At 37.8% G+C, this 18,787-nt stretch overlaps 1 protein-coding gene across 1 annotated transcript in view; it reads right to left on the bottom strand.

Moving 5' to 3' along the window:
* Positions 1–1,771: 1,771 nt before the first annotated feature.
* IP3K2 (Inositol 1,4,5-triphosphate kinase 2) overlaps positions 1,772–18,787 on the bottom strand; it is a 391,647-nt gene continuing 374,631 nt past the window's right edge. Inside the window, exons 5-9 of the mRNA XM_069319095.1 lie at positions 15,483–15,632; positions 14,661–14,743; positions 12,079–12,247; positions 9,129–9,200; positions 1,772–2,829 (exon numbers count right to left, since the gene is read on the bottom strand). Coding sequence (XP_069175196.1) covers positions 2,407–2,829; positions 9,129–9,200; positions 12,079–12,247; positions 14,661–14,743; positions 15,483–15,632 — 897 coding nt within the window. The 3' untranslated portion in view covers positions 1,772–2,406. The remainder of the gene's footprint in view (positions 2,830–9,128; positions 9,201–12,078; positions 12,248–14,660; positions 14,744–15,482; positions 15,633–18,787) is intronic.

An 18,787-nucleotide genomic window follows, 5' to 3' on the forward strand; every position in this document is an offset into this window, starting at 1 on the left:
CCTTCTTGTATATAAATAAGTAAATAAATAAATAAATAAATAAATAAATAAATAAATAAATAAATAAATAAATAAATAAATAAATAAATAAATAAATAAATAAATAAATAAATAAATAAATAAATAAAATAAATAAAAATTAAAAAAGTGTTACATATTGTTTAGAAACAAGTCAACCAAATTAAGTTGAAGTAATAATTAAAAATGCTAAAAATGAGGGCAGAATAAATGGAAAATTCCTTGTTGTTCACATAAATAAACTAAATTTCAATTGCCATATACTGTACTGTAAAAAATAAACAAATACAAAAATTCTAAAACAGTAGAAACATTCTCTATAAAATCTTTGATACTACGTACCTCGCTCTGCCTTGGTAACCCTTTGTTAATCATTTATCTATCCATACCTTGAGGTGCTTCCGGGGCTTAGCGTCCCCGCGGCCCGGTCGTCGACCAGGCCTCCTGGTTGCCGGACTGATCAACCAGGCTGTTGGACGCGGCTGCTCGCAGCCTGACGTATGAGTCACAGCCTGGTTGATCAGGTATCCTTTGGAGGTGTTTATCCAGTTCTCTCTTGAACACTGTGAGGGGTCGGCCAGTTATGCCCCTTATGTGTAGTGGAAGCGTGTTGAACAGTCTCGGGCCTCTGATGTTGATAGAGTTCTCCATATACAGTATCATGGAATGTGTTTAGGGATCTTCAATCCAAAATTACCTACAATCTATTATTACTCAACATAAATTGGCAATTAGAACAATAACAAACTCCAATCCTAGATTAGCCAATTCAGATTAGATGACCATTCTGAATAAAATCTTCAAGATTCAGTAGTAATAATACAAATAATGCTATTAAATACATGATCCGGTACTATGGTTGGGTTGAGACGTGATGAATGGCAGGAGATGGCGTTTGTTGTACACATTACAATGGTCACCCAGTTCCAAGATGCATTCAGTGATGTCTGTTCCAGCACTTACTTTAGGTAAGGGGGCCTCGTAGCCTGGTGGATAGCGCGCAGGATTCGTAATTCTGTGGCGCGGGTTCGATTCCCGCACGAGGCAGAAACAAATGGGCAAAGTTTCTTTCACCCTGAATGCCCCTGTTACCTAGCAGTAAATAGGTACCTGGGTGTTAGTCAGCTGTCACGGGCTGCTTCCTGGGGGTGGAGGCCTGGTCGAGGACCGGGCCGCGGGGACACTAAAGCCCCGAAATCATCTCAAGATAACCTCAAGATAACCTCAAGAAGGTCTGAAACCAATTAAATACTATGCTACTGAAAAACAAAGTAGCTTCAACTTGGTATATGTTAACTTTGTTTTTATTCCCAGTGTGAATTCATTGTGTTACCTTGGGTGATTCTTAGGACCATAAGCTTCTGTGATTGTACTACAGTAATTGATGTTAGCTAACTGGTGATAATTTTCTGACAAATACTAGCAGAAAAAACCCAACTCATAACAAGATTGGTCAAAATCTCTTGTTAGGATTGAGTATGATCTGTAATATTTAACATTACTTAAATCTCTTGTTAGGTTCATATTATATCAATTTTCTTTTAGTTCACTTACCTTATGTTTTACCTTTTATTTATACCTGGAGTTCAGACATGTCAGTGTGGTTGTTTGTCTAATGAGCAAAATGAGAATGATATTTTCTTCTTCCTCCAGGCAAAACATAACATCTCTGAAATAGGCTTCATACATTTAAAAAAAAAGTCAACAACAGGGCTCTTACATCTTCTTTAATAGAGGATATTAAACTAACATGAATAAATTAATGTTTAATGATGAAACACATTTTTAATAAATATCAAAAGATATTTTTCAAGACATTAATTAATAGAGCTGACTAACTGATACTGACTTTTGGTATGCTTCCTAACAGCGGAGCATGCATTACACTATGCATTAGTATTCAGTCGTAACAGTCAACATAACTGTCAAGTTACTTCATGACGTGACATAATACGAGGTATTCAAGGCTATGTACAATATATATAAATATATACACAAAAGGCACAAATACAAATACTATCCTTGAATTTGGAGATGGGACTCGACTATTTGAAATATATATGGAAAAGATTATGACTAGTCCCAAGAGGTTGCATGGGGATAAATACACCTTTCAAGAGGCAAGGTCCATTAGTGCCGCACAGCAAACACATATTCAGTACTGTCTATATCTGCATCACAGTAAAACCTATCTAAGATGTCACTAAGAAATGTCTTAATAATGGCACACATTTCATGAAATAATTTTCTCACTGTATGAGCTGCAAAACATACACAACAACCATTCTGTAACAACTTCACAAACACAAATGGCCAATTTCAGTAAATGTACGACAGAGCTGAGGATTTGTACATTGTTTTCTTTTATACTTGTAGTGTAGAGCAGACCTAGCTTGGCTTGGTACTGATTGCTTGTGCACTGAGGTTGTTAATGCTTGGGGAGATAGCCGTGAGGCTGCTGCTGCTGCTCTTCATCTTGTCGAAGGAGGAAGACGTCACTGTGATGCTGCTGTTCGTCTTATCGGAGGTCGAAGGAGTCCCTGTGGTGCTGCTGTTGGTCTTGTCAGAAGAGGAAGATGACACTGATTTAGAGGTTTCACCATTTGTGGTTAGGTTCTTTTCCATTACAGAGAATAAATCAATGAGGTTGTCCAGACCTAGTAAATACCCATCTTCATGTGTTCCCTCTGACCAGGGGCTCTGGTGGGTTATGTGCACATTTTCTGGTAGTGGAATGGTCTTGGCAAAGTCTATCATTCTAACTAAGGCTGAAGTATCATTGTGAACAAACAAAAGAGAGCTGCCTATAAGCTGAAAGCAGAAGAAAAAATTAATATATGATATATACTATCAATATACAGTACTGTACAGTAAAATATATGGTTATATGATTTAATAGGACATAAAAATCACATGTTAAATGTAACAAAATGTAATGAAGTGTAATGAAATGTCCTTTTCTGGTGAATTAACAGTAGCTATCTGTGATGACAGCACTGTGGCTGCCAAGCCTTAGAAATTACACTAGTTACAAAACTTTGAAAGAAATAGAATCCATATTTGTATAAAGCATCCTAAAAGTGTTTTTTTTTTATTCCAAATATCCTCAAATTTGGTTTACTCATCAGTATTATTGGTTAATGGAATGCCTCTTTCAACCCCCTTTGGCCTTTGATAGATCCCATCTTATCGAAAGTATTCTGAAGTCCTCAAAATTTGTTAGGTCTCAAGCCCTATTCAAGATTTCTTCCAAATGATTTGTACTACTTAGTATTATTTTCAAAGGGCAAGTTTTACCTTTCTTATATTGGGCAATTTTTATTATTATTATTACTACTATTATTACAATAATTATCATTCTTATTCTTATTACTGATTATCACTTAAGAGCTGCATAACTCACCATACACAATCCAGTTTTTCTAAATTTTTAAATGGACTGACGAGTGTTATGTAGTAAACAAAGTCCTAAATTGTTCCTCATGGGAGTCATCATGGATGCATCCTGTTTTTATTTTTAATTAACAAGCTAGGTATACACAGCAATGTGCTGCTACCCTATTCTATATGAGAGATTACACAGAGTAGATAAAAAACTAGCTATGAGTTCATCTACATTCTTATACAGCCACTAGTACGAGTAGTGTTTTGGGCAAGTTCTTAATCCTATGTTCCCTGGAATATGACCCTTGAAAAATTTTTTTTAACAACCAGGTACCCATTTTACTGCTGAGTTAAACAGAGGCAACAGTTAAAGATTTGCGCCTAGTAAATCCTCTCCCGGCCAGGATATGAACCCAGGACAAAGTGCTTGTGAAACGCCAGGCGAGTGTCTTAACCACCATACCGCGGGGGACTGATCTAATATTCCCATCTCACAGAATGGTTAGTCATACATGGAATCAGGGGAGAAAACATCTGCCTCAGTACAAAAACAAATCAACTCTGACTAAACAACAACTTCACAATTTTCTAGATGAGCTACAAGCTCATCCAGCATCCCCACTGCACAGGATGGCCAGCAATACATGGAATCAGGAGAAAACATGAAATGTAAGGCTGATCTATTAGCCTCCACTAGCAAAATCTGGGTACAGCACATGAATATTGGAAGATATTCATGTGTGTATGAAATAATTACAGTAAAATTGACTACACTCCAAAATTTCTTTATTGAAGGTTAAGATTGTTCAAAATGGATAACTAAAACTGGAACTGAACTCGGAATGTATCAGATTTATAATTTGTACCAAGAGAGAGAAACATCAGCACTTTCCTGCACCTTGTGAGATTACCCCTTTGCAATTTTAATCTCTGCCCTTCCACCCAAGAAGCAAATTATAAATCAGCCCAAGCTTTGTCTTGTGACAAAACTCAATGCCTTAAGCTAGACCAGTACGTTGTCCACAGAGCTCGCTCGCTCGCTCTCTCTCTCTCGCTCGCTCTCTCTCTCTCGCTCTCTCTCTCTCTCTCTCTCGCTCTCGCTCTCTCTCTCGCTCTCTCTCACTCTCTCACTCTCTCACTCTCTCACTCTCTCACTCTCTCACTCTCTCACTCTCTCACTCTCTCACTCTCTCACTCTCTCACTCTCTCACTCACTCACTCACTCACTCACTCACTCACTCACTCTCTCTCACTCTCTCTCACTCTCTCTCACTCTCTCTCACTCTCTCTCACTCTCTCTCACTCTCTCTCACTCTCACTCTCACTCTCACTCTCTCTCACTCTCTCTCACTCTCTCTCACTCTCTCTCACTCTCTCTCACTCTCTCTCACTCTCTCTCACTCTCTCTCACTCTCTCTCTCTCTCTCTCTCTCTCTCTCAAATTATGTACACTGATTGTTCCCTACACTGCTACATGGGTGCAGCTGGAAGTACTGTACAGTTGTCCCGACAATGGGTGATGGCTTGTATTTTGAATGGGGAAATCCATATTATTTATATAAACTGGGCCTCTACATTTCAGACCAAACTATTTGCCTTACTTCTTGTATTTAAATGTGTACAAGTCTCTAAACTTGATGTATTAAATCGTCCTTAATTGTGCTTAACTCTTAAAGACATAATTGTAACATGGTTGTGTCTGAAGCTAGACATAAATTGAGTGTATAATAAAATTATTAATGATGGTAACAGAGGCCATTTCATGTGGATTCCATCTCATGTTGGCTTCCAAATGTATGATAGAACTGATGTGTTAAACAAAGAATCTGCTTTCACAGAAGGAGTTGATTACAAGCAGTCTGAGAGCAATAATACATGAAGAACTTCAACAAAACTTTGTAGATCTGAGGCAAAGTGAAATCTACACAAATAAATCCATCTATCATTATACTATCATGCAAGAAGAGCCTTACATCTATGGCTCGTCCAATAAAATCAGCAGACTCCTAGATGTTACTACTGCTTAGCTTAGACTCGGCTATAAGTATCTCTGGGAATTTGCAGTGCCTGCTGATGTCAACCTGACCAAATGTAAAATGTGTCAACAAAATTATTTGCACACCCTCTGTCATTATATGATGGAATGCAAAAACATGTGTAAATTCAGAAACAACTCTATAAGAAATGTACATGAAATGTGTAAATATTTCATTAAAAAATTATGTACTACTGTACCAACAATTTTGGCAAAATATACCCAGTTTGCTAACTGTAGGTAGTAAATTTGGGTGACTAACCTTTCCACAACTGCCAACTGGATGGGGGGGGCAATGTGAAGGATAAACATATCATAAGCTTTGGCCTTCCCGTCGAAGCCATAAATGCCTGGCATTTTGCAAGCACTTTGTCCTAGGTTCGTATTTTGGACGGGGGAGGATTTACTGGGCCACCTTAACAATCCTTAATTGTAGCCTCTGTATACGCAACAGTAAAATGGGTATCTGGTTGTTAAACGATTTGGCGAGTCATATTCCGGGGAACATAGGAGTAAGGACTTGCCCAAAATGCTATGCATGCTAGTGGCTGAACAAGAATGTAAGAACTTGAATATATAAATAAAATAAAAATAAAAAACCAGCATTGAATGTCATGAAATATCATTTTCTGGGTAGAGCCCTGGAGGCTCCCTGGAGCTATTGGACTGATATTAGCTAATATTATTATTATGGGGCTTCAGTCACATGGAGTTGTTATGCCTACCAGAGACCCTGAGGCAGAACATGGTCCCCTCAGAGACGCGCAGAGAGCAATGATCTATGAAACTCCTTTGTATGAAAGTTTTCATGTCTGCCATCGACCAGGGTTAGACACCCATAAAAACAAGTAACATGTCATCACACCATGCTCGTTTGTGCTGACTCTCCTTCCCCCCTCCTCCCCGGGAGGGGAGAGGGAGGGATCATGGCCCACCGAGCCGGCCACCGGATCATTAGTTCAGGGACTGACTAAACAGAACAAAAACCGCCGACCGGAGGGAGGGTGTCACGGAGTCTCCAGGGTTCTACCCAGAAAATGGCATTTCAATACATTCAATGCTGGTTTTCTGTAAATACCTAAGTGTAGTTACAGGATGAGAGCTACGCTTGTGGTGTCCCGTTTTCCTGGCACTCTTTGTCATATAAGGCTTTGAAATTACTGACGGTTTTAGCCTCCCTCACTTTCTCACCTAACTTGTTCCAATCGTCTACCACTCTGTTTACAAAGGTGAATTTTCTTATATTTCTCCAGCAGCTTTATTTCATTAGTTTAAATCTATGACCTCTTGTTTTTGAAATTCCAGGTCTCAGGAATTCTTCCCTATCAATTTTATCGATTCCTGTTACTATTTTGCACGTAGTGATCATATCACCTCTTTTTCATCTATCTTCTAGTTTTTGCATATTTAATGCTGCTAACCTCTCCTCATAGCTCTTGCCCTTCAGTTCTGGGAGCCACTTAGTGGCAAGTCTTTGCACCTTTTCCAGTATGTTGATGTGATTCTTAAGATATGGGCACCTCAGACCTGGAACTTCAAGAACAAGAGGTCATAGATTTAAACTAATGAAACAAAGCTGCCGGAGAAATATAAGAAAATTCACTTTTGTAAACAGTGGTAGACGGTTGGAACAAGTTAGGCGAGAAGGTGGTGGAGGCCAAAACCGTCAGTAATTTCAAAGCATTACTGTATATGACAAAGAGTGCTGGGGAGACAGGACACCACGAGCGTAGCTCTCATCCTGTAACTACACTTAGGTAATTACACTTAGGTAATTACACACAAACGCCTAGGACCAGGAATGTTGACCAAATAATGGGAGGCCAGGACCCTGTTCGACCTCCAAAATCCCCACACCCGAATGTCAACCCAAGACATGTTGCCGAAGACGGCAGCCAAAGCAGCAAACTTATGCACATCATGGGCATGAGGATAGACTGCAGGCTGACTAGATTTAACCCTGCAAATAACGTGGAACACCCGAGCCCTGGAAAAAGGAACGAGGGAAACCGGATCAACCCAAAGTGCTTCCCCGGCCTCCGAAGCCGAGGCGCACAGGTAACGGCGAAGAGCCTCAACTGGACACAACACATGATGCACCCCTGGCATGACAAACCAAGCATCAATGACCCAAGGACCCCTCTGGAAAACGTCCGTCTTGTACTTCACCAGAGAAGAAGAAGGCTGTAATCGAACAAACTGACCACCAGGCCCGAAAAAGCAGAAATTCCTGCACCGGAGGAGAGCATGAAGCTCACTGACCCGACCCTCAGAGGCCAATGCCAACAGAAAGAGAGCCTTAGAAAAACAATCTGGAACCGAAAGGGCCACCACGATCTGAGGAGAAGAGAGAAAGGAGAGCACCCTGTCCAAGGACCAGGATGGCTTAGGTAGTGCATGAGCAGGCCTGAGATGAAACAAAGCACGAGAAAGCTTGTGAAACGGGGCAGAAGTGCCATCCACCCTGAACGCAAGTAGAGGCGGCTTCGCTAGCGCGACATGATATGAAGCGACAGTATTTGGCATCAAATGACAGTCCTGAAAAAGCCAAGAAAGAAAGGATAAAACAACCAATCAGAAATAGAAGACGACCATGAAGAGAGAAAATGGCAGAAAGAACACCTGGAAACTTTATACTGATGCTGAGACAAAGCTCGCACTGTTAATGAAGCCACCTTATCACCATACAAATGGTGATAAACCCGCATCAAAAAGACCAGACGTGAAGAGCGGAGGAGAAGACCAAACCAGCCATGTACCGAACCAGTCTGATCTGAAAGAGGCAGTACCTCGGAAAATGCCCCGGGGTCGGACACTGAGCAAGCAGCGCATTAAACCAAGGCTAATTAATAACTTTATAGTGGCTACTTCATCATGTTCTTTAAAGGTAAGGTTTTCCGACATGAGTACACCCAAATCCTTCCACTACTACCCACAGGATGGGTATGGGGTGCATACTAAATGAACTAAACCAAAACTCGTACAAACCTTACATCTGACATTTTGGTAATTACACAATCTCCTGCTAATATCAAACCAATCAGCTTTAATTTTAATTTTTCAAATTTAAAAAGTCCATTTCTTTTGTACGAATTTGTACTAAATTTTTGTTCCTAAATGCTTGGCAAATTGATGGGTACATTGAATTGTCATTGAAAAACAGTGAGAGACACAACAAAAGAGGGATTACTTACAGTATAATGCTCAAACAAGGATTATTTACAGTAAAGTGCTCAAACATGGATTACCTAATTACACACAGAAATCACAATAGCGTGATGCATCAAATGAACAAATCAAATGTTCAACAATGAACAGATGAACAAAGGATTACCTACAGTAAAGTGCTCAAACAAGGATTACTTACAGTAAAGAGTTTAATGGAGGGATAATTTTAAATAAAAGTGCTCACAGGAGGAATCACTACATTAACAACAAAGTGTTAAACAACTGGGATTATTGCAGTAAAGTGTTCGAAAGACATATCTAAATGAAAAGGTAATAAAGGATCAAAACCACAGATTTTCACCAAATTACCAACATTTAACTGAAGAGTGCATAACTCAATTGACAAAGTGGTCTTCTTAAAGTACCACACCTAAGACTTAAATTTACAGTATATCAACAAGATAACAAACCTTAAAACTCAATGTCACCATAATACTCAAAAAAACATCATCAAATGACTAACCTCGTGGGTTTTAAAGAAGGGAGATATTTCAAGTGTGGCTTTAATTGATTTCAGTTGCTGGACGTAGCGACTCTGAAATGATTGATCAAATGCATTAAGATTTGTGTTCCTTTTTATACATGACAAAATACTCACCTAAATTTTGCAACCACTATGATGGATGTATGACTTAAACATTAGTACATTATTAGCTCAAGATTTACATATTATATATTATCATTGCCCTAATTCTCACTTTTATGGGGTGGAAGGGTAAAGAAATAGGTGTCCTTATCTCTCACTTTCCACTCCATGGAGGAATGGAAAAACAATGGCTATACAATTACACAAAATGAGACACAACCCTTTGTATCTCACACACTCAGTTTCACCACTCTCGGCCAAAATATTCACAACAGAGTTTCACCCTATTTACAAAATAAGAGTTAAGTATGCCACATGAATTGTCACAAAAGTTAATAGTAATTAATTAATTTATGTCCTCCTGGTAAACTGCTCCTATTTACTTCTATTCATTATCACTTGATTTTGAGGACTAAAGTATGTGCATGTGAACCATAAGTAATTACCTTCACTTAGGTAATTACTTATGGTTCACATGCACACACACACAGTTTAGGTGAGAAGGTGGTGGAGGCCAAGATCGTCAGTAGTTTCAAAGCGTTATATGACAAAGAGTGCTGGGAAGATGGGACACCACGAGCGTAGCTCTCATCCTGTAACTACACTTAGGTAATTACATTCCTCAAAATCGAGAGCTATGAAAAAAGATGAGGCATTAAACATGCAAGAAGCTTGTAGATATGTCACAACACGAATTCACAAACTTGACAAGGAGAAGTTTGTAAAAACCTGCATTATCTATAGTAAGTCATCACAAAACCAAGATAAAAAAAAAAACAGCATTGAATGTAATGAAACGCCATTTTCTGGGTGAGTCCCCGAGGCTCCCCAGAGCTATCCTTGGCTGATATAAATATGTACCTAACTATTTTGCATCAGTCAATGTGGGTGGAGTTCTAGCCTACTGGGGACCACGAGCCAGAACCTGGCCCCCTCACAGAGGCACGGGGAGCAATGGCCCATAGAAATGCACATATTCCCTAAGGGAATAACAGAGGGACCTTTGACAAACTGTAAGCTTCTTGTTCCCAATAAGGCCACTAGAAATGGTGGCCCTCAGGTAAATTCAGATAAATTTATTGTCTATTATTACCGTATTATTATTACTGTCGTTGATATTGTAATTATTTCCGAGAGCTGACCACCTGGATGCTCCAGGTGATCAACCTGAAGCAACCAGGTTGTCTGGCTTTCAGGTTATGTCTGGCTTTTCCTAGAACATAGCCAAGTTTAAGCCTGATCAGTGCAGCTTTCACATACCAGAATCCCAGACACAGCTTGGCTATTTATGAATTAACCTGAATTTATGTGAGGGCCAACATCACTGAAAAAAATTCAGTCCAGTCCATCAGATGACATTCATCTTCTATATACTCAACATATCCTTGTCTGAAACATACAGGCACCCCATCCAACTAAACAAATAATTCTGAGGGTTTTTCTAGCATCACCAACCCATTTACATCACTCATTAAAATCTTGTCCCTTGAGTTTTCATTCCCTAATTCCATTTATAATCTTGAGACCACTTATCTTATGCTTCTTGTTTATCAACTTGATTACATCCAAGTACATCAACCTTTCCAACTGTGAACATACGGATCCACTTCCAGATTATTTTTTATTTTTCTAATTTTCCTCCCTTTCACTTTACACAACCTTGTACTAGTATGCCTAATCTTTGGGACGTAAACAGGCGCAGCTGGACCTGGATCCAAGGCTGCTTTAATTGTCTGGTGGGAGAGGATACAGGAAAAGGACTTAATAAACACATCTCTGGTTTATTAGCCAGTGTAAAATATAAAAAAAAGCTTGTGCTCTGGCAATCTCTAGAAGTTGTCATACCCACAAGAAGTTAAGGAGTCTTTAGGTGTTGTCATGGGTTTGTTAAAAACAGATCCTGCCTTACAAACTTGCTCACATTTTTTGGAAATGGTAACCAGCTACTCAGACAAAGGCCTTCCAGTGGATGTAGTATACATCCACTGGATGTATACTACATAGTACAGTACATGTGTAGTATACATGGATTTTGCTAAAGTTTTTGATATGGTACAGTACCACATGAAAGACTGGCAAGGAAATTACAGGCCCATGGAATAAATGGTAAAATATTAGAATGAATAAAACAACGGTTGAAGTAAAGAAAACAAAGGGTCATGCTAAATGGAAATGAATCTGAATGGAGAAATGTGGTAAGTGGAGTGCCACAAGGGGTTCATTTTGGGACCTACCTTTTTTGTCATATACTGTACATCAGTGACAAAGATGAGAATATTACAAACAACATCAAATTTGCAGATAACACAAATATTTATGGTAAAGTGGGAAATGATAATGATATTGAAGACTTATAAAGAGATCTGCTGAAACTTCACAAATGGTCAGAAGACTGGCAAGTGCTTTTTAATATCGACAAATGCAAGACCATACATGTGGGGCATAACAACCCATGCCACGACTGCCGAATTAATAACATTACATTACAGCAGATTGATGAAGAAAATTAAGGACCTTGAAGTCAAAATCCATCACTCATTAAAAGTTGCACAACAGATGGGTGCAGCAATCAGATAATCTAATCAAACTCTTGGGCTAATCAAGTGTAACTTTGACTATAAGGAAAAGAAGGTAATGGTCAAAACCTAAGTAAACCCATTACTTGACAAATACAGTATTGACAATGTCAGTATTTGACTTTCATACCATACATATTTGATACCATACCACCCATATTATCACACCCAAATCAAGTCACCAAAAAGGATTTTATTGTCAACCAGTAAAATAATTCTAGCCATATACTGTACAATAAAACTCAACTTACAGCAGCATGAGGATAGCCTTGTAAGAAGCTATTGAGAGCTGATAGAACTTGTTCTCTTGATCGTGTTGTCTTGAAGTCTTTACTGGAAGTTCCGTCACCTCTTCTCACACCCTCTATTCGGAAGCCTTGAGTAGCTGTAGACGATATTGTTTCACGCCACACCATATACCTGCAATAAATAAAACGTTAATGAATATAAGAATTTCCAAATTTGGTACCAAACATACTCTGTATTATTTAAATGTATACCAATATCCATTGTGTGGGATAATAAGTCTGTACTTTGATTTGTATCGAAGTCCCTCCATGTGCAACCTAACAACAGTTGCCTAGCTCCCAAGTACCTATTTACTGCTAGGTGAACAGATGCATCAGGTGAAAGGAATTGTACACAAAACCATTTTTGTCCTGCCCAGGGAACAAGTACAGGATCTCTGATTGTGAGTTAAGAACACAGACCAAAGTAGATGCAATCATCTTAAAGGCATTGTGCATTACCCATGGAACCGCCTACCTGCCAAAACCATAAATGCCAAAAAACTGTTAAATTTTAAAATACAACTGGTAAAGATCAAGGCAAATGGGGGGACCTCCATCAAGCCACCGGCTTCCTATCCTCATTGAGGCCATTAGTGTTATCAGCCCTCAGGTAATTATCTTTGTACTGCACATCCACCTAGTTTTCTTAACCACTGTATTGCGCAACGCGCCTTGAAGTGCTTGACGGGTGGTGTGCAATGCGCCTTAGGGAACCAACGACAGATAATGGGAATAAAATTCCGTAAATATTCACATTACAATTCATGATTCATGCCAGACCATGCCACCCTCACTCCTAGCCTTACATCATTATGTGACCTGCTCCTCTCCACAACAAGCCACTCTCCCCCTCAAGCCAATTCACTGCTACCTCATTGTTCATCTTGTGTGTATGTGTGTACAGGTTCCCTCTCCACAGAAAAGTTAACAGCAATACTTTAACAGCCTGCAAACAACAGCTGTACCATTCAGTGATGCATACTATCCTTCTCAACACTTCTTTAACCCCGAGGACTACCATCTCTAGTGACCAGGAGATGGTTTTTCAACTATAGGATAATAAATCAATGTAATAGTTTACAAGCTGAAGCTGTAAATGCCAGCCACACACAATTGCCTTGGATGGGGATGAGTAGCCAGCAGCTTGTAAATGGTCTTCTCACTAGTTTTGAGGAATTTTTCAGTTAAGTATTGAAATTGTGTATTGCCTTGGCATTTACAGCTTCAGCTTGGAAGCTATTACATTGATTTATTATCCTATAGTTGAAAAACCATCTCCTGTTGTCTGTCTTGCATTGTGGCTCGCTGAGCTTAAAGCTGGTGCCCTTTGTGTGTTACGCAAGACATTTTAAAGAGGTAGCTTAGATTAATATTTTCCAACTTGATCAGTACTGTATTTTGAAGATCTCAACTTAGGCCATTGTGGTACGTATGTATAAGGAAGAGTTGTAGTGAGGAATGTCGGGGGGATCAATTTACTGAATATCCCAAGAAAAGTAGATGCAACGGTGTAAATTAAGAGATTGAGATAAAGTAGAATAAAGAAGGACCAGGGTAGGTTTATAATAGGAAAAGGAGGGACTGAGCAAATCAGGTCTTTACTATTAAAATAGTTGTTGAAAGTTTGTAGTAAAGGGGAGAAAGTTATGTGCTGAATTTATAGATCCAGAAAAAGCTTATGACTTGATTGATCATGAAGCATTGTAGAAGGTGTTAAAGGTATATGAAGTGGAAATGAGTTTACTACAGAATTAAAATCTCTTATATGAATAGAAGAGCATGTGTGAGAGTAGAAGGAGAAGTAAGGGAGGTTTTTAATGTTGAAATCGGCATAGAACAGGGTTACGTGATGTCTCACTGGTTAGGGTATCATTTCTGAAATAGGATGGGGGACGTATGGTCATGCTTCTATTCACCTGATGACTCTGTACACCTACCAGTAAATAAGCACCAAGGGGATATGCAACTGCTGTGGGTTGCATCGTAAGGAAGGTCAATCTTTGGCCTAGGGAGACCTAGAGTGTGGGAGCTCTCAATGACTGAACTCCATGAACTCCAAGTGACTGATGACTCCAAACTATTAAAGCACATATCAGTTTGGATAGCTTCAGGGAGCCGACAGAGTTCCCCCCCCAGAAAAAGGGTGTCTAGAAATGTGAAATAAGAGAGTAAAGAGTGGTATGTAAGGTGAATATTATGTTCTCATACTACTCTCAACCCTGATATGAAATGAAGAACTTAAAGAAATGGTCTGGATCAGCATCCTCCAAATTGTTCAGTGTTTTAAAGGTTTCAATGAGATACTAGTTTATCTAAAAGTACAACCTGCAATTATTTTCATGGGTACAAAGGTTGAGAAATACTGTAGTAAGAGTGAAAGAACAAAAAAATTGTGTTAGGTAAAATGCTACGCACTCCATAGAGGTTGAAAAAGTGAACTCTGCAACAGAAGGACCCTACCTGGGTTATACATAAAAATATATATATACTATATATACAGTATATACAGTGTATACTGTATCAAAATATACAGATGCTCTAACCTGGGTTTGGTGACTGCCTTTGCTCTCTGCTCAGCTTCAGTGGGAGCTTTAGGGTCTATCTGTATCATCTTCTCATACATATCCTACATGATGGAAAAATTTTATGTTACAGATGATTAATTAATTTTATAATAAAAATAATTATATATATATATATATATATATATATATATATATATATATATATATATATATATATATATATATATATATATATATATATATATATATGTCGTACCTAATAGCAAGAACGCACTTCTCAGCCTACTATGCAAGGCCCGATTTGCCTAATAAGCCAAGTTTTCATGAAATAATTGTTTTTAGACTACCTAACCTACCTAACCTAACCTAACCTAACTTTTTCGGCTACCTAACCCAACCTAACCTATAGAGATCGGTTAGGTTAGGTTAGGTAGGGTTGGTTAGGTTCGGTCATATATCTACGTTAATTTTAACTCCAATAAAATAAAATTGACCTCATACATAATGAAATAGGTAGCTTTACCATTTCATAAGAAAAAAATTAGAGAAAATATATTAATTCAGGAAAACTTGGCTTATTAGGCAAATCGGGCCTTGCATAGTAGGCTGAGAAGTGCGTTCTGGCTACTAGGTACGACATATATATATATATATATATATATATATATATATATATATATATATATATATATATATATATATATATATATATATATATATATATATATATATATATATATCAAATGACAAAGCAAATAAGATAGTATAAATGCATAGGTAAATAAAAAGGAATAATGAGTACAACATAATTTCCATTTCATAAGATTCAAAATTCCTTACCTTTCTTAATTTAGGTTTTTCTCTTGCCTTAGCCAGCTCATCCTCCAGATATGTTCGAACACCCATTTTAATATCCATTACACAGGGAAGAGCATAGTTACTCAGTAAGTCTTCGAGCTGGAGGTATTTTTCTCCATCTGCTCCTTCAACCTGGTGAGATGAACATGTAATTTATTTTTCCTCCTAGTGCACACAATCCTTGACAGTGGTCAGGTTATGCCAAAGTGAATTACCATACACACATTATTTTATCTACAAACACATTACTTTACCTCAGTGAGTAATGCATTGTAGCAACCACATTAAAATGCAGCTGCTGCTCCATGCAGACATGCTACAAACGACATCCGTACATTTTCCAGGATCAAGCAGTTTCTCATCAACCAATCAATGAGCAGCGGTGATCCAACACAAGTCAGATGGACAGGAATATAATGCCATCTGATCATAGCATTGAGATCATTTCTCACCACAACTCAACTAGTAGCATCACCTCCTCTGAATTGCCTCAACCTAGCTGTCCACCATACAGGCATGATGACACCAGCCGTTATCATCTCTGCCACCATCTGCACTCTACAGCTTCAACTTATGGCTCCCCTTGTCACGAGATGCTGTCCATACAACAACCACCACTGCACTGTAACCATTTAGATAAAATTATATATATATATATATATATATATATATATATATATATATATATATATATATATATATATATATATATATATATATATATATATTATATATATATATATATAATATATATATATATATATATAATATATATATAATATATATATATATATAATATATATATATATATATATAATATATATATATATATATATATATAATATATATATATATATATATATATATATATATATATATATATATATATATATATATATATATATATATATATATATATATGTCGTACCTAGTAGCCAGAACTCACTTCTCAGCCTACTATTCAAGGCCCGATTTGCCTAATAAGCCAAGTTTTCCTGAATTAATATATTTACTATAATTTTTTTCTTATGAAATGATAAAGCAACCCTTTTCTCTATGTATGAGGTCAATTTTTTTTTATTGGAGTTAAAATTAACGTAGATATATGACCGAACCTAACCAACCCTACCTAACCTAACCTAACCTATATTTATAGGTAAGGTTAGGTTAGGTAGCCAAAAAAAGCTAGGTTAGGTTAGGTTAGGTAGGTTAGGTAGACGAAGAAACATTAATTCATGAAAACTTGGCTTATTAGGCAAATCGGGCCTTGAATAGTAGGCTGAGAAGTGCGTTCTGGCTATTAGGTACGACATATATATATATATATATATATATGTCGTACCTAGTAGCCAGAACGCACTTCTCAGCCTACTATGCAAGGCCCGATTTGCCTAATAAGCCAAGTTTTCCTGAATTAATATATTTTCTCGATTTTTTTCTTATGAAATGATAAAGCTACCCATTTCATTATGTATGAGGTGAATTTTTTTTTATTGGAGTTAAAATTAACGTAGATATTCCTGCTTCCTCATACCCTTAATCACTAGACCAACTAGAATCACTGATAGTACTGCTACGACTCTAGATCACATCTGGACCAACATAACCTCTCCGCTTACTTCAGGTATAATCACCGATAGCACTACAGACCATTACCCCACATTTCTCTTAACTAACATTAGCAAACCACCTCTAGAGACAAGGGAGTTAAGCTTTAGGCTGCACAATGAAACTGCTATAAACAATTTTATAACTGCTGCTGATAATGTCAACTGGGAGTCCGAGTTAGGTAACATAGGGGACATCAACCTAGCAGTGAAATCTTTTCTACAAACAACTCTTAGTCTTTATAACACCCACTGTCCTATGCTTACAAAACAAGTCACAAGCAAAAGACTTAACAATCCTTGGCTTACAAAGGGAATACTTAAATCCATTAACAAAAAACACGACCTTGAGAAGAAGTATAGGCTAGGAACAGTCTCCAAAGATTTCTCAAAGAATTACTCGTTATTGCTATCTAAAATAATTAGACGAGCCAAAACTAAATACTATGAAGATAAATTTACCCAAATAAAGAGCAACATTAAAAAAACTTGGAGCACAATTTCACAAATATTGGGATCAAAGAAGATTTTAAATAACAAACCAACACTCCTTTCCAATAACGTTGGTCAGCTTTCAGCCTCTGATTCTGCTATTGAGTTCAATAGGTTCTTCTCTTCCATTGGGTCATCCCTTGCAAATGATATTCCATCTTCCTGTACTGATGTTAAGGACTATCTTACAGGTAACTATCCACAGTCTCTGTACCTAAAGCCTACTAGTTCCACTGATGTCAATGAAATAATCCTTTCCCTTAAAACCAAGTCTAGTGCCCTCGAGGAGATACCAACTTTAATTTACAAAAAAGCCTCCAGATCTCTAGCCCCTGCTATTGCATTGCTCTTCAACAAGTCACTTGAACTCCAAACCTTTCCTGACATTCTAAAAAAAGCAAGAGTAACCCCTGTCTACAAATGTGGTGATCTCACTGATGTTAACAACTATAGACCTATATCAATCCTGCCTAACTTGTCAAAAATATTCGAAAAGCTAATCTACAAGCAGCTTTACTCTTTTCTAGCCAAACACAATATACTTAGCTCTTGTCAATATGGCTTCAGACCCAAAAAAAGCACTAACGATGCACTTATTAGTATGATTAACGTAATTCACGCAGCTCTTGATAAAAAGGAGTTTCCTGTTGGGTTATTTGTGGACCTGCGTAAGGCTTTTGACACTGTCAACCATCAAAACCTTCTTCTTAAATTACATCATTATGGAGTCAGAGGACACTCCCTGCAATACCTCAAATCTTATCTTACTGACAGGCTCCAGTATGTTTCTGTGAATAATACAATTTCTCCCACCCTACCCATCAACATTGGTGTTCCTCAGGGCAGCATACTTGGCCCTCTCCTCTTTCTCATCTACATTAATGACCTTCCAAATGCCTCCCAACACCTCAAACCAATTCTATTTGCTGACGACACAACCTTCATTTACTCCAGTCCTGACCCCCTTGCTCTAAATGCCACAGTAAATACTGAGCTAGAGAAAGTCCATCTTTGGCTAACTGCCAACAAACTCACCCTTAACATTGACAAAACGTTTTATATTCTGTTTGGCAATAAATCCTCTAATCAGATAAATCTCAAAATAAACAATACCCAAATTTGTAACAAATTAGATGGCAAATTCCTTGGCGTTCTCATCGACCACAAGCTGAATTTCCAGGGTCACAT

Source organism: Procambarus clarkii, chromosome 92 (genome assembly GCF_040958095.1).
Source record: "Procambarus clarkii isolate CNS0578487 chromosome 92, FALCON_Pclarkii_2.0, whole genome shotgun sequence".
Taxonomy (NCBI): Eukaryota; Metazoa; Arthropoda; class Malacostraca; order Decapoda; family Cambaridae; genus Procambarus; species Procambarus clarkii.